The sequence below is a fragment of the Myotis yumanensis genome, unplaced genomic scaffold (genome assembly GCF_028538775.1).
Source record: "Myotis yumanensis isolate MYYU_CA2020_CCGP unplaced genomic scaffold, mMyoYum1.0.hap1 SCAF_11, whole genome shotgun sequence".
NCBI lineage: Eukaryota > Metazoa > Chordata > Mammalia > Chiroptera > Vespertilionidae > Myotis > Myotis yumanensis.
Genome location: NW_027223762.1, coordinates 30,027,982 through 30,049,608, shown reverse-complemented (window position 1 = coordinate 30,049,608; position 21,627 = coordinate 30,027,982). Strand labels below are relative to the sequence as shown.

Sequence of the window (21,627 nt, the reverse complement as noted above, 5' to 3'; positions counted from 1 at the left end):
ACATGATCCATCACGAGACCCTTTGGGGTCCTAATAAAACCACAGACTTTCTCAGGAACCAGCACTTTCCTTTGACCTGAGGACACTGTTCAAAATTTCATCTGAGAAATTACAAAGAAATCATTATTCACCCATGTGCTGAAGACAACTTTGCAAATCGCAATGTAAGTTCTAATGGTGATGAGTGAGTGAGTGAGCCTGTGAAACTGCCGTGCAGGCCCCAGCCATTTAAGCACATATTAGGAGCGAAGGTATAAGGGGAAGACGCTATTAACACACAGGAGTGCACTTAGCTTCCAGAACCGAAAGCCAATCTCACCAGCAGTATTTTCACTTCTAAGAACAATTTCATGACTTAGGATGGATCCAAACAAAGACAAAATACCAAGAAGTTAACCGCTGTTGAGCTCATTGTCTTCACATTCCATGTGGAAACTGTGTGGCTCTGCCCTGTGGCTTAGCCTGTTCCTGGGTAACAAGCAAATTCTGCCCAAATAAATCTGTTATCCCAAGGAAGTCAGTGAGGTGACGATGGCCACCGCGGGGTCCTCACCTGACAGAGCGGTCGTCGCTGCCAGTCACGGCCAGCGGCTTCTTGGGGTGCAGGGCCAGAGCCCAGAGCTCCCCCTCACAGTGGCCTTGCAGGATCAGCATGGGCTTGTCTCGTTCTCGCACAATCACCTCGAATATCTCGCTGTCCTGGGTCCCTGCTAGGAGGCGGTCTGCTTTCCAGCACACGCTCCGGATGGAGAGGCCTGGCAAAACCAGAGACGGCAAACAGAAGCAGGTCTTCACATCACTTACAAATAAGAGAAAACACCTAAAGTAAATATCTTTCACTAGGACAGCGGCCAATGCAGCACATCCTAATTCCGGGGGGGGGGGGGGGGGGGGGGGGGGAGTGGGGGGTAAATCCACATACCAATTCCTGTTACTCACCAGTTCCTTACATGTGCCAGTCCTTTCTCCCACCTCTGGAAACCTATTCTGCAAAAGTGTGTTTGCTCTTTCCTGTCTGACTTGGGATAATTATCTGCTTTTACAGCTGGATATTCATTTTAAGGGGAGAAATTGGTCTTTATGAAAGCCTAACCCTTTTAAAAATTATTTCCTTTTGAGTTGCATGGAAAAGTTAATAATCACTTCTCTCTTTAGGATGTTAACATTGCATTAAAATTATATGGGGCAGGTACTACATAATGGTTAACTATCCTATTAGGCAAGTTTAATACGTATTTGATCAGAACCCAGACTCATTTTGTGGGATAACAGATGCACCGTGTCCCAGAAATATGCAAATGAAACTCTAATTTCAGTCTCAAAATATCATCAAAACATCAAACAATTGATGGAATCTTCTCTAAAAGCACAGTGTTCCTTTTAAATCCAAACTTCCACCTCTGTCGCATGACCCCGTCTTCTCGCCCTGCAATGAGGGTGACCTCTCAAACTTCCTGCAGTCTGTCTGTTCCTTACTGGATTCATTATGTATTTATTCACACAGTGAAGTTTCTCATGTCTGAATTAGAAATACAGAAGCAATCCCACTTTCATAACTACTTTAAACCAGGTAAGGATGTGATAGGCTTTGAGTCTTTAATGTAGAACAAGCACGTCAAACTCGCGGGCCACATGCTTTGTTTATTTGGCCCATGTAGCCTTTGAGTTTGACATGCTTGCTGTGGAAAGTACAGAAGTCAGAACACCTGGGCTTTAACTCTGCTCTACACCTGACTGGCCACACACGTAAGAGTCACTTTCTCTCTGGGACCAGGTTTTCTTTCCATAAAATGTAGACTATAATCCTGGAGACCTTGTAATTTATCATCAAAATTGGAACCCAATAAAAGTAAAAAGAAGGTCCTAAAAAAAATTAAATTTACATAATTTTCAAATCTATTTTAACCAAGAAGGTAGTTGTATGATATTGAAAGACTGATGTATTAACTAGCTCTATTAAAATACTTTTAATATTAAATTATAATACTTCATTACAAGATAAAAAAAAAAGTCTAAACCAAAGGGATAAATAGGCAAAGCACAGAGGATTTTTAGGGCTGTGAAACTACTCTGTAGGAATAATGCTGAATATATGTTAGATGTATGTTGTTATACATGTGTCAAAACTCATAGACTATACAACACCAAAAGTGAACCCTAAGGTAAACTATATAGGCTTTGGGAGATAATAATGTGTCAACATAGGTTCACCCATTATAACAAATGTACCACTCTAGTGGGAGATACTGGCAGTCAGGGAGGCTGTGTGTGTATGGGGTGGGGGACATATGAAAAATCTCTGTAAATTCCACTCAATTTTGCTGTGAACCTAACTACTCTAAAAAAATAAAGTATTAAAAAAAAAAAATTCAGGAAACCAAGATGGCGGCACAGGTAAACACCGGAGTTTGCTGCCGCAAACACCACTTCAAAAATACAACTAAAAGACGGAACGGACATCACCCAGAACCACAGGAAGGCTGGCTGAGGAGAGATTCTTCAACTAGAAGGAAAGAGAACAGCATACCAAGGCTCAGAGGAGGCGCAGTGTGGAAAATACAAAGGTACGGAGGTGCGCGTGGAGCCGGCAGGTGGCTGAGGGTGCGGTTGTCATTTTCAATCAGGAGGGAGTCTCAGACTCTGAGCTCCAGATCCGGGCGAGTCTCTAGGGACTCAGACTCAAACGGGAGAAGCGGGATTGTCTGGCATCAGTTAGAACGTGAGGGCAGCTTTCTCTCTGAGGTTTGCAGCCGTTGCTGGGGTTCTGAGAAGCAGAGCCTCTGGGAACGGGACTGAGAGCAGCCATAACCGCTCCCTCCGCCCGCCCTGTTGATCCTGCCCCGCCCAAGCCCTGCGCAGAGCCATTTGCCGGATAGCCTCAGGCAAAGGCTAGACTAGCACCTCTCCAGAGGACAGAAGTTTTCCCACTGCAGATACAGCTGATTCTCACAGCCAATCGGCCTGGTGGTCAAATCCCTCTAGTATTAACTACAACAATCAAGGCTTACCTAGAACAAGACTGCGCACAAAGACCACAAGGTGGTGCACCAAGAAAGCATAAAAAATGCTGAGACAAAAAAACATGACAGAAATGGAGGATATAGAGCTAAAAAATGCAATTTTGAGGGCTTTCAATAATGTGCTAGAAGCTGCCAATAAACTTGATGAGAGCCTCACGAAATCTAATGAGACCCTCAATGTTGTGATAAAGAACCAACTAGAAATTAAGCATACACTGACTGAAATAAAGAATATTATACAGACACCCAACAGCAGAACAGAGGAGCGCAAGAATCAAGTCAAAGATTTGAAATGCGAAGAAGCAAAAAACATCCAACCGGAAAAGCAAAATGAAAAAAGAATCCGAAAATACGAAGATAGTGTAAGGAGCCTCTGGGACAGCCTCAAGCGCACCAATATCAGAATTATAGGGGTGCCAGAAGATGAGAGACAGCAAGATATTGAAAACCTATTTGAAGAAATAATGACAGAAAACTTCCCCCACCTGGTGAAAGAAATGGACTTACAGGTCCAAGAAGCGCAGAGAACCCCAAACAAAAGGAATCCAAAGAGGACCACACCAAGACACATCATCATTAAAATGCCAAGAGCAAAAGACAAAGAGAGAATCTTAAAGCAGCAAGAGAAAGAGACTCAATTACCTACAAGGGAATACCCATACGACTGTCAGCTGATTTCTCAACAGAAACTTTGCAGGCCAGAAGGGAGTGGCAAGAAATATTCAAAGTGATGAATACCAAGAACCTACAACCAAGATTACTTTATCCAGCAAAGCTATCATTCAGAATTGAAGGTCAGATAAAGAGCTTCACAGATAAGGAAAAGCTAAAGGAGTTCATCACCACTAAACCAGTATTAGACGAAATGCTGAAAGGTATCCTTTAAGAAGAGGAAGAAGAAAAAGGTAAAGATACAAATTATGAACAACAAACATGCATCTATCAACAAGTGAATCTAAGAATCAAGTGAATAAATAATCTGATGTACAGAATGAACCGGTGATTATAATGAATCAGGGACATAGAAAGGGAATGGACTGACTATTCTTGGGGGGGAAAGGGGAGTGGGAGATGAGGGAAGAGACTAGACAAAAATTGTGCACCTATGGATGAGGACAGTGGGTGGGGAGTAAGGGCGGAGGGTGGGGCGGGAACTGGGAGGAGGGGAGTTATGGGGGGAAAAAAAAGAGGAACAAATGTAATCTGAACAATAAAGATTTAATAAAAAAAAAAATTCAAGGCAATGTTAAACCAGACGGGATGCTGAGAGGACAGTAAGGTTAATTGGGTGGGGGGGGGGGGGGGGGCATATGGATACTCTATAATTCCAATCTTAACTCATTGTGGTCTCAAACAAATCAAATGAGATAATTCATTTACTGATGAAATAGTAGTTTTTAAAGCACAAAGCTATTTTCACATGAGATAACTCTCTTTATTCCTTGCTCCGAATTCATTGTTATGAGTTTTAAAAGGGAAGGAGCTAGCACATAGGCAGACATTATTCCTGCTGTGAGGAGGAAGTAGGAATATCTTGACAACGGCTAATTCAGGGTCAGATCTTTAGCTACAGTTACACAGAGAAAAGGGAGAGGACTCAACATTACAAATGAAAAAGATATTACAACTGATTCCACAAAAGTCCAAAAGATGATAAAGACTGCTATGAACAATTATATGCCCACAAACTGAACAATCTAGAAGACATGCATAGTCCTAGAAACATATAAGACTTCCAAAACGTAATCATGAATAGAAAATAAGAACAGACCAATAACGAGGAAATTGAATCAGTAATTAAAAAACCTCCCAACAAAGAAAAGTCCAATACCAGATGACTTCACAGTCAATTCTACCAAACATTTAAAGAAGAGTTAATTAATTAATTAATCAATAAGTCAATCCTTCTGAACCTCTTCCAAAAAAAATACCAGAGGAGGGAACACTTCTAAACTCATTTTAGGAGGCCAGCATTCCCCTGATACCAAAACCAGACAAAGACACTACAAGAAAAGAAAATAACAGGCCAATACTCTTAATGAACATAAATGCAAAAATCCTCAACTAAATATTAGGAAACCAAATTCAACAAAACACTGAAAGGATCTTACAGCATGATCAAAAGGCATTCATTCCAGGGATACATGGATGATTGAACATTTGCAAGTTAACCACTGTGATACAACACATTAGCCAAATGCAGGATAAAAATCATGGTCATCTCAATAGATGCAGAAAAAGCATTTGTCCACAGTAAACATGAGCACATCGCTTCTCCCCATGGCCTCCCACACTGTGTCCAGTCGCTTAGGCTAAATGACTTGAAAAAACTAAAATTTCTCCCAAAGAGCTGGCATTGTATTTGGTCCAGTGTATAAACATTTAATCTCTCCATCACCCTCACTATTTTTTACCATCTTGTGTTGGGGAACTAATTCAGAAGGTACAAGAATATAACAAACAACCTACCACCTGGAATGAACAAATGCTAACACTTTTAAAATATCTGCTTTGTCTTCCTTTTTTAAAAAAAGAGGTTTAGGAACAAAAAAGAACCTTCCAATCAGCCAAAACTACTGAGCCAGTTGAGTTACACAGCCTCTCCAGACTGTGTCCAGGGAGCTCTTGGGTTCCCCAGAGGAGCCAGCAGAGAGCGAGGATGGGAGAACTCAGGGCCCAGAGTCTGAGAATCCCACCTGTTTTCCCCTCGGAGCCTCCTAATCTGCGTTACAGGAGGTTTCATTTGGAAAAAAAGGGTTCCCCTGAACCAACCAACGTAAGGCGGAAGCTTCACACAAGGCAAAGGCAATGAAGTCAAATCGATATAAATACAGAGAGGGAGGGAAGGGGAGATAGTGAGAGTTGTTCCATTTTCATTGTTTACAACATAAACTTAATGAGCTGTGAACATTTTCTCTCAGAAACCAGCTCAGGCTCTTCACAAACACTCAGTTCCTGGAACAGATACATTGCGTTTTGTCACATCAGACAAGTCAGCCCCAGGGGTCCACCTATGACAATACATAGGACACTGCCATTCTCACTTTCTAAATAACCATTTCAGGATAAATTGCTTCCTGAAGACACCTCAGGAGGTGGAGAACTGTATTCAAGTTTCCTAATCACGTTCTGTTTTCACCATTTCTGAACCTAACTGCTGCTCTGCATGCAAGCAAGAGTGACGAAGAGAACAGCTCGGTCTCTTCTGGGCACATTCTGGAGAGCCCCTGGGGAGGGGCAGGTCCCTGGCAAGATTCTGAGAGCATTTCCCTTCTCTGCCTACCCATCTGGCTTGGTTTTAATGTCTCCAACATCAATGCAGAGAACAGTAATATAGTCTCCTAGCCAGGCTGGCCACTGCATTGGGAAATTATTAAGCTGTCTTTGCTTCATTATTTTCTGCTCTGGGAGTCGGAAAAACACAAGGCAATGTTTGGAATATGGTTATAAATCCCCAATAGTGAAAAGAGACCCAGGAAGAACCATTCTAGTTATTTAAAACCACAGAAAGGCTCTTTTGTTCTGGAAAGGTGCATGTTTAAAGACCTTTGCCAGTATGAACTGAAGGTATTGTGCTGAATTTGTAAGGTGTCCACATCTTGGACACCATCTCCTGATCTGCAGGGTTGCTTTCTCTGTAGCTCATCCTTGAGAATGTGGGGCTCTGGCCTGTGCTGGGTCCAGACTGCCAGCAGATGGCAGTAGAGAGCAACCACCCACTTAAACAAAAAATCCTCCAAGACCAAATTCTCATCAGTCCTCTGCCCAGTTTTACATTCAGATCAGAGAGTGGGAAATAGCGTCTTTCTAATCCTCTCTCTGATAGCCCTGAAACCCAGGGATGGGGAGATCTAGAGTCCAGGAATATCATGAATATTAACACAGACTTAAAGGACATTGTTTATTTTCCATTAATTCATTGAATGGTTAAGGACATAGACTGGATTTATATCCCAGCCCCATTCCCTCCCAGCTGTGTGACATGGAAAGCTATTTAATCTTTCAAATCTTCAGTTTTCTCATCTGTAAAGTGGAGAGAACATTAGGCCTCACACTTCATAGCATTGTTATAAAGATCCAACACAATAATATATTCAAAAACTTCACCCAGTATCGGCACTTAGAAAATTAACCAATAACTACAAGTTATTGTTATTTTAAGCAGAAAGTTTTGGTGCTTTGTTGAGGTCTTTTGATTAGTTTTACATTTCAATGGAGAACCACCTGCTGCACACATGGTCAGATTCTGGCCCAGGGAATGGTCTGCACCAGGAGCTATGAAGAAATTGCTGCATGTGTCCCCTTGTGTTATAACTTACTTGTTGATTATCATGCTGATACGCCAGCACTGCAGACTCTCAGAAGGAAAGGCTATGGTCCAACACACAAAAGAGAGAACAAACTATTTTGGGAATAAAATGGCTTTTCCCCGCAATTATTTGGCCCAAGAAGGGAAGACTGGCAGCAGGGAGGGAGTTGGTACTTATTAGTGATCTTAAATCTGGTGCTCCTGGGCCTGGCATATGGTAAAAGACCCAGAGCAGCTGCTCTACCCCTTCCTGGGCCGCGGATTCTACATGGAAAGTGTTTTTAAAATACAGATGCCTGGCTCCCACCCAGCGTTCCTCTGGTGGGTCTAGGAACTGCAGCTCCCTGGGGCTGAGAACCACGTGTTGAGAACCACTACCAAGCTGTTCCCCAGACTTGTTGAAAATGCCAGATTGTTGAAAATGCTGGTTTCCAGGCTCCATCCCCAGGTGATTCTGATGTAGTGATTCTTCAACCACATGTTGGAAAACTCCACCCTGGTGCATTAGAAAACCCAAAGATGGCAAAAGAAAATGCAACTTTCAGAAGCTGATCTACTCAAACAAGCCCCATGACTGGGGACGAACATCCTCACTGACATTACTCAGCCCTGCACCCAGAGCTCTATGCACAAGCCCAGGAATGCTAATAGCAACTCAGGAGCAGGCCCTAGGGCAGTGATGGCGAACCTTTTGAGCTCGGCGTGCCAGCATTTTGAAAAACCCTAACTTAACTCTGGTGCTGTGTCACATATAGAAATTTTTTGATATTTGCAACCATAGTAAAACAAAGACTTATATTTTTTATATTTATTTTATATATTTAAATGCCATTTAACAAAGAAAAATCAACCAAAAAAATGAGTTCGCATGTCACCTCTGACACACCTGTCATAGGTTCGCCATCACTTCCCTAGGGACAGCTCAGGGCCCTAGATGGAGCCAGTAAACACCTATTGAATAAAGGAGGAAATTACAGCATAGAAACTTACATTATTTCCCCAAAGTCCCACAGTGGAAACAGTTTGCTGAAAATCTATACAGAAGAGGCAAGAGGATGACAGATACCTTGCAGAAGATTCCTATGAGGAAGAACCTGTAATTCTAGAATGCAAAGTGAAATCTACCCTGAATATACTGGGAAGCAATCAATCATGAGGGATAAATGGGAAATGTTAGAATTATTTCAAGCCACAGAGACTGAATCTGTCAAAACCTAACAAGAATATGTCAACAAATATGGAAAACAAAACAATGGCCAACGGACTGGAAATATTCAATATACATCCAATCTTCAAGACGGAGATGCCAAAGAGTGCCATAGAGGGCCACTGCTCTGATTTCCCATGCAAGCAAAGTGATGCTCAAGGTGGTGCAACAAAGGCAACACCTCATATGGATGCAGAAATGCGACATGCTAGAGCTGGATTCAGAAAAGGAAGAGGCACTCAAGACCTAATTGTGAACATTTGTTGGATACTACAGTTCTCTAAAGAATTTCAGAAGAAGGTTAGTATGTGTTATAGACTATTAGACTATGAAGCCTCTAATATCTATGAGACCATGAAGCCTCCGACTGTGTAGATCATGAAAAGCTATGGGTTGCTACGGATGCCTCAGCATTTGATTTTCCTGTACTGTGGACAGGAAGCTACTATCCAGACAGAATATGGGGAGACAGAATGGTTTCCTCTAGGCAAAAGTGATAGACAAGGGTGTATTTTATCTCCCTGATGTTTAATCTGTACATAGAGCATGACATTAAAAAAAACTGGACTAGATTCAGGAACGAGGAGTGACAATTCCTGAAAGAATTACCAATAGCTTAAGATATGCAGATGACATCATCTTACTGAAAGAAAGTAGCAACGGTTTGAAATAACTTCTGATGAAATTCAAAGAAAAAAATGCCAAAGCAGGACTGCAATCGAACATCAAGATGACAAAAATCATGACTACAGAAGAGATATACAACTTTAACATAGATAATGAAGGCACTGAAATTGTTAAAGATTTTGCTTTCCTTGATTCAGTCATCAAATCAAGATTACAGCCAGGAAATCAAGAGAAGGCTGAGACTCAGAAGGGCAGCGATGGAAGAATTAGGAAAGATACCCAAGAGCAAAGATGTGTCATTAGATGACCAAGGCTAAGACCATTCATTCCCTCATTCATATTCCCAATTACTATGAACAGATGCGAAGACTGGATAGTGAAGACGGCTGATAGGGAAAAAAATGATTCATTTGAAATACGGTGTTGGAGGTCAGCTCTATGGATACCCTGGATCACTAGAAAGATTTACAAGTGGGTCCTAGAGCAAATTAAACCTGAAATATTGCTGGAGGCAAAAATGACAAAACTGAAGCTGTCCTACTTTGGGCACATTATGAGAAGATGGAGTTCTTTGGCAAAGACAATAATTCTGGGAAAAAAATAGAAGGCAACAGACAAAATATGAGAAAGGAAGCCACAGGCGTGAGTCTACAGGAGCTGAGCAGGACTGTTGAGGACAGGACTTTGTGGACATCACTCGTTCATAGGGTCACCAAGAACCGGAGTTGACTCAATGGTGCCAAACACATATAAATGAGGAAATTACAGCATAGAAAGTTTCAATTATTTGCCCAAAGTCCAAGAATGAGCAAGTGATACAGATAAAAGGAGAATTCAAGCGGTGGAAGCCTGGAATGAACTCTCTTCCTGACAAAGTTATTTCCTTTCTCTGGATGTGCACCCAGGACATGGTACCAAAGATTGAACAGGACAAGGTGATGGCTTTCCTTTTTCTGTCAACCTAACCTTATTAAAGATGTAGTACTGACTAGCCCCTCAACAAAGAGGTAAAAAGTAATAAATGAGTGAGAGGAAGAGAGATTTCACTCAGTCAAAGAGGGAAGGTGGGAGAGGGTGAGGAGAAAACAGCAGGGACCTCTGAACCCCCTTCCCCTTGCCTCCCCTCATTAAAGGGGTAGCTGAAGCCACTAAGGAGGTGAACCTGGGGCTCCTGGACCTGCCTGTGGTTCTGGTGCTGAAGAGTAATGCTAAAGGCAGAGTCTGGGAACCTGAAGGAAACAAGGCTTCCCGAGATTCCTGAGCACCGATGACTGGGGACAGGACTGGCCTTATGATTTGTGGGGCCCAATATAAAATGAAAATGTCAGACCCCTTGTTTTAAAAAAATATGATTAAGAATTTCAAGGTGGCAACAGCACAAAACCAGATCTCCTGCCCGGGGAGCCAGCCCTGCCTGAAGGATTACATTGCATCCTGTACGCAGAGTGCTTAGCACAATGGTCGCCATCCAGTACTGGAGCTGCTGCAGGAGAGTCGCAGGGCTCTCCAAGGGCTGGGCAGGAGCTGGTCTTAAACAGGACTGCAGGTTGCCTGCAGCACCAAGTGCCCATGGCCTGCTGCTACTGTTTGCAAGGGTCTCTGCCTGAGAATTTCTAGCAGAACCTGTAGAAAGTTGCTCTCTACAAAATCTGGTCTATTTCAGTGTCTATAGGATTCAAATTCTACAGTCACAGGAACTCCACACAGCCTAAGGGGACCTCAGAAGATAGAGACACACCACTAGACCTGCTATGTCCCACCTCGGGGAAGGACCACCCAGACAGGTTTTTATTTGAGGCCCGCCTGGGAAGGGGAATTACTACCAGAACAAACCAGATGGTCAGCCTCTTCGAATGTTCTCACACCACATTCCACACCACAGAGCATGAACAAACACCACCACACGCAGCCCCTCCAGGCACTCCTCGCCATCTCCAGCATCTATGCATGCTCCTCTGATGCGCCTCCACTTTCTCAGCACAATAGTGAGGCAGGAGACATGGCCCAAAGGACAACGGTGGACAGACAGGGAGACAGGTGATGGAGGCAATGGGAGCAGAAGTGAGTCATGAAGCCACTCAATGGACCAGAAGAATCGGATGTGCTTGCTTTGTCTCTGTTGGAAACAAGGCTGTTCTCAGATTGGAGAATTGCTCTTTTGAATTTTCCATACCAGGGTTTCTCAGGCACAGAGAGAGTTGGAGATCTGCTCACCTCCCTATTGCTGGTTCTTGAGGGTCAAGCTTGAACACGGCAGGTTGACACAAAGACAAAGGGGCTGCTAGGCCATCCTAAAAACGTTGGCTCTTTTTCTGAGGAAAATGGAAACCATCGCAGGGGTTTGAGGAAAGGAATAATGTGATCTGGCTAGTAAATGTCAAACAATTCCTCTGGCTGCTATTCTGAGAATGATGGCTGAAGCAGGAACACAAGCTATAAAGCAACTGCAGGGGTCTATGTGAAAGATGGCGGTCAGATCAGCGGGTGGGCAGCAGAGATGCTGAGAAGTCTAAGAAGGGGCATCCTGGATCTTGGAGACTTCAGCCTCCTAACTCTTGCTCAACACTAAGGGAATGCTGATTGGCCTAATGCAAAGTATCTCCAGATATAGAGTTTATAGTCATTCTTTTAGAAGAGCCCATTCAGTTTGTAGGCATGTATCTGACACTTAGTAGATAAGTGTCTATTGAATGGATAAATAAATGAATAATACGCCTTATACTGTGTGAATAATTACTGTATTCTTTTATACATAATCATTTACAGCCATTAATTCAAAGTATTTTATCACCATAGATGTAATTTATTTTAGTTGACTTGCTTTAAGAATTATTTTTGGCTTCCCTTGCCACCACTATAAGTCATTTACACTTCATTATTTTACCCAGATCATAAATTTGTGTTAAAAAATGCCAGACTCGGCATGCACTGTTATTAAGTTAGGTGTGAGATTTTACCTAGATCCCTTTGTGGAATAAGATGGGTACAGGAAAACCAATACAGAACTTCACCTTGCATTTAACACTCATAGAGTTATAGGTAAGCACAAATACATATATTACCTTTATATCCTTGTTCTGTCTCCCTGAGATCAATTTTGGTTATTGGTTTGAAATCAGTATCCCATAACCGTATACACCCATCACGTCCACCAGTGGCGAAGCCTTCATCGCAAGCATACATGCTAAAGATTCCAGCCTGGAAATAAGGCAGACAACACTCAATGCTGCCATCATTCTGAATGTCACTGCAGTTGGGTCTTGATTAAAAATCAAGACAAAAATAAAAACAAATTTCTTGTTCTCTATTGAAATCCTGACAATACAACAAGCAGCCATTTATAATATCCTTTATTTTTTAGCTAGATTAAAAATTAATCATAATAACCACCAGAGCAAACTAGTTCAAGAGCTCCTTTGCCACTACTAAACTGATTGCAGGTTGTAAGAAAATTATTCAGAATTCCTTAGCTATGGAATTCATAAATTCCTTTACATGACAAGTGATCGTTATAGAGAAAAGATGTGACAATGGGTCACTACAAAGAAAAGTAAGACAACAATGGAGGTATTTACTATAAATCGCTAGCCAAATAATTAAGTAAAAAATATCCAGCTGAGACCATAAACACTTCTACAGGTAGAAGCTTGTCTCAACGAACATAAATTACTATGGTGTGGCTTAAGCATCATTGAAGATGCCTTTTCACATCTGAAATAGTTTCATAATTTAAAGATGCTTGTCTACAGGAAAATATTTTATTTGGTCTGCTTAAAGTGCTGCAAGCAAATAATGTTGACCTAAGATCTAGAGTAAAGAGAAATTAGGTTACTAAGGTAGCTATGAATGAGGACAAATACTGATCTCTTAATTGTTTTAAAAGCAGTTTAAAACATAATAATCAAAGCCAAGAAAAATTGGTCTAGAACATACAAGACAATGAAAGATCTAAAATGTCATAGCTCTTTTGCTAAGAGTTGCTTAAACTTTTCTTCCTATTATAAAGTTACAATAATAGGGGATAAATTTGGAGGCAATAAGCCAATGACTCAAATTTCCAGTAACATTTTGCCACATCTCCACTTACTACAAGTAGGCTTTACCATTCACATCATCTTTATTTTATCATCTGTAGACACAGCAATGTAACTATTTTAATATATGTCAAAATTGAGCAGAGTGGTCAGAAGTAAAGTTTGCCCTGTTCTTACACAGCAGACCATCAAAAGAGAGTTTGTCAATGGTTTCTGTTTGCATTTTAAGACTTGTGATGTGGACCTAGAAGTGAGGGAAATCTACTTTATTAATCAATGTAAAAATAGTTGTCCCCATCCTTGCTAATCAACGTATGGGCCACAGTGACATCATCCCAGACCCACTGAGTCAGAGTCTGCATCTCAACAAGATCTCCCGGGCCATTTGTAGGCACAGTAAAGTTTGACAAGTGCTGGTCGATACGATGAAACTGATGATGAAATTGTTCTAGTCTTCTGTGGAGCTAATGCGGATGAATAACAACCCTAACCAGTCAATCGATAATTGAGGTGAAGGCCAATTAAATTATGATGCTTTTGAAATATTTCTTTTAGGTGAACAAAACATTGGGGAAATCTTTCAGGCATGTTTAGGGAGTGTTCAGCAGAGTTGAGCAAGGCGGGGTGGGAGGGGGAATACCAAATTTTCACATGGTAACACTTACACTATGTGCGCCTTGGACGGTGCGGACTAAATTGAGCCCTTTCCAGACATAGATGTCCCCATTTAAAGCACCAGAGTAGGTGATGTCTTCTTTGGCACACGCAAGGCAAAGGATGGTCTGAAGATCCCCTGTTTTGCCAAATATCCCTCTTTTTGCAGTCAGGGCATTTCCACATAGTGTCCAAAACTAGAAAGTGATCAAATAAAAAGATCCAAAAATAGAGTGTTCCGAGGCATCTCATTATTAGTGTTTGTTTGCTTACGTCTGGATACATGTTACATAATTTGCTGTAGGTGAACTAGGTACACACAATTTAACTTATTTTGCTGTGACAGCAGACTGCAAAATGCTTTAGCCAGCTACCAGCATAAAGAAAACTTATATTTTAAAATGTTCAAAGCTCCAAAATTCCAAAACATTACTAGTTATTGATTAGTAATATAAAATGTCAATGTTCCAAGAGTTGGGATAAAGTGGATGATGAAATCATCATGTTTTTGATTTCTTGTCAAATTATAGAACTAGGATAGATTCATTGTCGGGAAGTTTAGAAAAACAGAAAAGATAGAGAGGAAAATTGAAATTACCCACAACCTCCTGCTAACACACTGATATATCTTCTAGGCATTTTTTGGTATATATAAATATATTTGGAAACAATTTCTTTCTAACTAAAAATGTTATAAATCGTCACTGTAAAAATGTTACTTAGAAATATGTTGTTAAATATAAGCTATATTTCTGTAGAGCCCAATAACTGCCTAGCTTTTCAGTTTAGTGGTATAATTTATCATGTAGAAAACCATAAGCATGAAGCTTGAGCTACTTTATAGAAGGTAGCAGGGAGACTCTGTGGTTATGTAGATATTAAATATTTTGCTTTAACATAGTTTTGAAAAAAATATATGAAATGGTATAACTCTAGTGCCCTATATATAGTCCCTCATAGTCTATAATGGCTCTTTACAAAGGTCTAGCATTTAATCTTCTTAGTACCCTTGAAAAGAGGCTAAGACAGATACTACTATCTCCATTTGGAAGTGAGGAACAGAGTATTAAGTGGTTTGCCGAAGGTCAGGACACAATATTGAAATCCTGATCTTTGCCTTGAGAACTTTCAGTCTAATGAAGATACATGTAAAACAAGCGATAATTTCAAGGCAGCATATTCAGACTGCATACAGGTGGCAAGAGAATTAAAGGAGAGAGAAGCATGTTGAATTAACTGGGATGAGCCAGAGTAGGATTTGGATCGCTGGTGAGGAAGAAACTGCACTAGGGCCCACAAGAGCAGGTTAGGCAAATCTAGGTGACAGGACATGTGTGAGGAAAAGTCAATGACAGCCCTAATTTTTGTGCCTGCAAGAGAGGAAGCAATGGTGGTCCTCTCAGAGTAGTCGGGTATCTGAGGTGGCCCTCAGGGAGGAGGAGAGACAGATGTGCAACCCTTTGAGACAATACAGGGTTCTTCTCATTAAAGAGGGAAGTGTCAACTCTAGTGATTCATTTCTTTGGATATTGTTTTTATGAAAAGGCATGAAAGTATACATGGAAAGAATAAAAAGATAGGTATAAGCTTTGGTAATACATTTACTATTTCAGTATTAACTTTGAACCTAAACAATGAGATGTAACTACATACTACATGCCAAAGTACTTGCTGTTCGTGGTAACCCATAAGATACGTTTCTTTCTCACCATGTCTCCCAGGTGTGAAGATTAAAAGGAGAGTAATTATTTTGTAATTATTATTGCTTTAACATGGGGTGTGTACCTCTGACCTGAATTCCTGGAATATTTCTAGATGGACAACCACAAAAAATAAAGAGAGACCATGATCCTCAGTCACAAAGGGTTTCTGATAAATTCACCTGATCAGATGGTATAATGTAAAACATTGCAAGTAATCAAAGGACTCTCTAAAAAGGCACCTATAAATGTAATGCCAGGATAGGTATGAGATTTTCTCCGGAAAATGGCAAATCTTTGACCCATGATCTCTTCTTGAGAAGCACTTCCTGTTTGGAAAACAGTGACAGGTTAGGGTAGCAACCATCATTAAGCCCAAATCAAATGGAGAGTCATTGTCCACCTTCTCCAATCTCCAGTCACAGATTGAAATGCAAATTTTGTTGGAACTGGCAGCTCCCTTGGAGTTCATCTGGCCCAGGTAAGCTCCAAGATCCCTTCTGTCTCTGACTAGAGACTGGAGAAGGATCAACAGTTTCCACAAAGCTGGTGAGCTCATGTGCTGTAGAACCAACCAAGCAGGCAAGGCTCAACTGCCCCCGTTTTTCAGGCGTTCGTTTCAATCCCTGTAACTTGCCTGTTTGCAAAACCAGAAAGGGTTTCACCCTGGCTACAAAAATTTCACATAAAAATATTTTCTTGGGGTGAATCAAAGATTTTGCATTCACCTTGTGACTGGAATCATTCATTTGCTGTTAGGCAGCTTTTGGGGGAAAGGGTGGGGAATCCTAGAATTGGATGGAGAAGATATAGATGTTGAAAATAATTTGTTGAAGCCTGTTGAAATTTGATGTGGATTTCTTTCTAAAACAAATTAATAAAGAATGGCTGAGTGGGCATTTGCAGATTCTTCCATTTGAGGCAAAAATGCTTGTTTTTTTGCTTAGGGAAAAAATGCCTAAAACTGCTAAGACACAACAAATTTTACAGGATAAGCAGTTCGCAGTATTTTCAAATGAAGTTCCAGGGTTTTATGTTTCTCTGCTTCTAGATTTAACTGATTAAAAGTTAAATTAAGTATGGAAAAAAAATAGGAGGAAGCTAGAGAAGTCTACCAATTAAGCAGTTAATCTATTCTTTTTAATAATCTGGGGGGCAGGTAATTAAGCCATGTATGATCATTAAGGAAATAATTTCTAAGTGGAAAGAGCTTTACACAGGGAGCCAGAGACCGAGTTTAAATCTTACCTGTGCCACCATTTCTGTGGTCCTAGGAAGTGGGAGAAGTTAACATTATTGTGCCCCTACTGGTTCCATACACTATTTAATGTAACTTAATAAATTCAGGAGGTAGTGATCTCCCCACCCCTCTGTTTCCTAGAGGAAGAAATTCAGCCTCAGGGAGATTAAACAGTTTTCCCCGAGTCAGGCAGAGGGAGATAAAAGCAATATTCAATATAACCTCCTAGGTCTGGGCTCCCTCACTGTAGAATACGCAGGCTGGAGGATGGCTCCTGGGTCCGGGTCCCAGTCTTCCAGACACAGCCTCATGGAAATCAGGCTCATCCTGAGCTCACGAATTTCTTTACGTGTAGCTCAAAGAACTCCGTACCTCTGCCATATTTTAGACTGATCAGAAACTCACGTTGGCAGATACTTATCTTGGATGAATAAAAAGTGTTAAGGTAATTAATATTTAACAGCTACAGTGTATTTTGTGGCCAGAATCTTTCCAAATATTGGTTCCCATGGAAAGAAATTTTTAAAAAGTAGGTTCTTTGGTGATGAAAACATTAATAATCTTTGAACATCTTATGGGCCAAGGACCTTTCTGCTCCCAGTCCCATGATCCCATGGGTGACCAATGCCTCCTATTAACTCCGGGCTGAATTGCAACCCCTCACCTGGGTTCTTCTGCCTTCCAAGCCCTCCCTAGCAAACTCACCTACCCACCAAGACTCAGCCGAAACACCCACCATTCCTCTAACCCAGTGGTCGGCAAACTGCGGCTCTTTGGCCCTTTGAGTGTGGCTCTCCCACAAAATATCACGTGCGATTGAAACTTCGTGGCCCATGAGCAGAAGTCGGTATTTTGTGAAAGATACACACTCAAGGGGCCAAAGAGCCTCATGTGGCTCGCGAGCCGCAGTTTGCCGACCACTGCAACCACTTGAAATCTCCCCTTTATCCCTACAGAATTTCAGGTGTGCCTCTCTTACAGAATGTTCTGTTTTAATGTTTTAATTGCTCAACTTCTAACAAATTGAAAATAGGGTCAGTTTTTATTCCCTCACATGGTACAAATTCAACTTTTTATCAAACTTAATGAGTTTTCTATACTTCCAGGAGGGCTGTGTAAAACATAAGGAAGGATCCTCCAACTGCTGCTGAAGCAAAGAGTGCCTGTATTACAGCAAACATCTTCTCAGGTTACAATCAGGTCTTTGCACAAGGGTTACAAAATGTTTACGAAGCCCTAAGGTGTTGGTAGGACACTGATGTTAGCTTCCTTCAAGGTCAGAGAAGCAGGTAGGAGGCTTTAAATGTAAGGAAAGCCATGCAAAGTCAAGCAGTTTCTCAACACCAAATTATACATAAACACCTAAAATTTCTTTTCATACAAGGTACCAAAAATTTGAAAAAGAGAACTACTTTACCTTGATATGTTTTACTCCACAGCTAACCACTCTGTTTGGCTGATATGGATCCCAGGAAATATCAAAAATCTGTTTAAAAAATATTAAAAGTTGCTATGTTGATCATTGATGTGTTTTTGCCTTCTTTCAGATACGAGTCTGATTGCCAATACTCTACCCTGACACTTAGGACAGTGTTACCTGCACAGACTGGAGGATCTGGCTCGGGCATGAGTAAGAAATTGTTGACACATGTCTTATCACCTCATGTCTACTTACCTCAAGCCTGAACAGAGAGGTAATAGTTAACCACAATCATTGAGAACAAACTGGTGTATTTTTAAGTCTGTCCGTGCAGGGTAATTGGATACGATGACATAGAATAATTTTTTATCAGATTTTCTCTAGCACTTCATGCTAATATAACACTTTTGAGAGAATTAAGAATTACAAAATGCTTCATTTTAAGTAGGAAAATGTTTAATGGTCAGCTACAAGTCAATGAGGCCAATAGTTTCTAGTAATCACAGAAGTTAATATTCCTGCCACTAACTTAGCCCACTGAAAATGGTTCTTCAGACCATCATTATAATCTGATCCAAAATACTATTATATTTTCAGTTTTCCAAGGAACTGAAGACATATTTGCCAGTTTTTTTTTTATCATTCTTTGAGAACAGCTACTAAGCTGCTTGCAGGTAGTTCTCCTATTTGGGGGACAGGAAAGAGAAGATTGTCATCTTTTAGGGTCAAATTACCAGTGGCAATTGTTTAAAGTGCATATTCCCCTGGCGCACCAGAGAGAATCTGATTTAGTGGGTCTGAAATTGGGCCCAGGCATTTTAAAACAGACCCCAGAAGATTCTGAGGAAGGTGGTCCATGGACCACATTCTGTGAAACTCTAATAAAAGGAAGAACCCATTGCCAGGGCCAGAGTAAGCACTTAGGCTGCTAACTTCTCATCACATCGGAAGGAGAAATATGGACCAATCATCAGAGAAAGGAGGAGGACCATAACCTTCGATTAAGTAGAAAGGAGCAACTGTGGACCACAGAAAGAGCACTGGGTCCACGTACCAATGAGGTCCAAGTTCCTACTTCAGCTATGCAAGCTCAGGCAACTCTTAGCATCTCTAACCTCATGTTCTATAAAATGGATGACACCGTCTCAGTTTTGTTATGAAGTCTATTAAGATAAGGTAAATATGATCATTTTGCAGGTTGCAAGAGCACTCATTATACAAATTACCAGTTAGGATTAAGTATTTGGCCACTAAAATAATCTTGAAGATAATCATTTGCCCATAAGCAGCCAATAATCATTCACATTAGCATCCATAATAAAGAACAAAACTAGGTGTGATACAAATTACGGCATCTGGGAGAACAATGTTCTAAAAGAACAGTATTTCATTGAAGCATTCTAGGCTAAAATTACAGAGTTCTCACTGGAATAGCATGGCACTTACCTAACTGGAAAGTGTACAATATGGTAACAAAGAAATAGGAAATTCATGTATTGATCCAATCCAATTCAATTTACTTTATGAGATACAATGGGATCACAGCATAAACAAAAGCAGTAACACCCAAAATGTAAGCATTGCAAATATTTTCAACCTGTTCATTAAGTACTAAGTTAATACAAATTAACCACCAATAAGTTAATACCAACACCTGCGGGTAAAGCCCAAGCATCGCTATGCTGAAACATCACCTTAGAGTATTTTTTATGTGCAGTCAGGGCCTAGAACCATTGGACCAGAGGGATGCCAGGCCTCTTCCAACACTCAAGTTCCATTGATGGTCATTCGTGGGCTTCCTGAGAACTTTATCCTCGAGTACAATTTGCCCAAATAATTGTAGCAACAACTATTGGATCTCCTTACTATCATAATTCTCCATATGTGACTATACTAATCATATAAAAAAAACTTGGAGTTCTCACAAAGCAAGAGACAATGAATTTAATATTTAATAAGGCCTCATTCTTCATAGGCACATATTGGGCAGAAATACAAAACAACTAGATAATCACGCAATTATTTTTTAATTAGAAAATCAAGATAGTAAAGTAGCCAAATTATTTTAATTATGCAAGTCACTGGAGAAATAGATTTCTTACCAGTTAATGCATATATGCCTGCTTCGTGTCCTATCTTGCCAGCCATGACTACAAGGTAGCATCATTTCTGATCACACTGACTTCAATATGAATGACAAGCAGGCCACAATTTACATTCAAGGTTCTCAAATATAGCAAAGAACCACAACGTTGTCATTGCATTCATTTGAAATTCAAATGTATACGCTTGTAAACGTATTTTGTGAATACTAATTTCTAACAACTCTTTCCATTTCTAAATAAATACATCTATCTAAACTTTGCATATCATTTTAAAATTCAATTCCATTTTGATTTTATGAGGAAGCTATAAAAAGCAGTAACAACTTCAATAAAGCATCTGATCGCCAAAAGAAATGCCAACATAGCTATCAATCCTAAATTAATTTTTAAAAACAGTAAGTTTTTAAGTTGAATATGTAATATACATGTAGAATAATTACTTTAAGAAGTATTAGAAACTCTGAGAGGCTCGATCACAATCCCCCCCCCCCCTTATACAATCTATGCGGTTTGATCCAACAAGGTCTTCTTACCCTGTCGGAGTGGCCCGTGGCTGAGGCCAGCAGTTTCCCCTTCTTCCAGTCCCAAATGCAGACTGTGTTTTTGGCATCCAATCCCACAGAGGCTAAACGCTAAGATTAAAAACAATAATTTAATGGCAAGATTCCCCATTACCCATGCCCTTCTTTCAACAAATGGCCACTGATTATCTACTTTGGGCCAAGCTTTGAGCTCCTTATGAAACAAAAATCATTTTTCAAGATCCATCTTAAGTCCAAAGCATATACTGACTTCCACAGCATATACTGACATTTCAAAAACGTATCAGTTGCAACTTATCTGTCCTTAAACATAGGAGACATTTGTGCAAAGGTCTCATGAATCTCTGATTAATCGGTGGAAATCACAGGAACAGAACTTGAGGGAGGATTTGAATTTAATTTCTAAATTTAAGATCTTAATGTGAGATTTAAGAGAGTTCAGGATTTATAGTCTGAAAGCCTCAACAAACTGTTACAATTAAAGGGTCTGATAAACACACAGAGGAGAAATCTCAGAAATAAACATTTTCATTCTTTTTAATTTCCATGATTTCACAAACATCTCAAGTGACTAAAGAAGGATACATAATTCTAGTAAAAGTAAACTGGCACTCCATCTCCCAGTCCAAATTCTTTGGATTCATAGAAGAATTTGACCTCAAAGGGAAAGGAAAATTTAACATGAGTATACACATCTAAAGTGTCTAAACACATATTAGGAACTCCAAAATCAGAGGTCTAGCAGGATACCACTTCTAAGGAAACAGCA

At 40.5% G+C, this 21,627-nt stretch overlaps 1 protein-coding gene across 1 annotated transcript in view; it reads right to left on the bottom strand.

Moving 5' to 3' along the window:
* Positions 1-21,627, bottom strand: part of EML6 (EMAP like 6) — a 196,689-nt gene that overhangs the window by 106,621 nt on the left and 68,441 nt on the right. The window contains exons 3-7 of the mRNA XM_070429229.1: positions 20,850-20,948; positions 18,209-18,277; positions 13,863-14,048; positions 12,226-12,361; positions 554-755 (exon numbers count right to left, since the gene is read on the bottom strand). Coding sequence (XP_070285330.1) covers positions 554-755; positions 12,226-12,361; positions 13,863-14,048; positions 18,209-18,277; positions 20,850-20,948 — 692 coding nt within the window. The remainder of the gene's footprint in view (positions 1-553; positions 756-12,225; positions 12,362-13,862; positions 14,049-18,208; positions 18,278-20,849; positions 20,949-21,627) is intronic.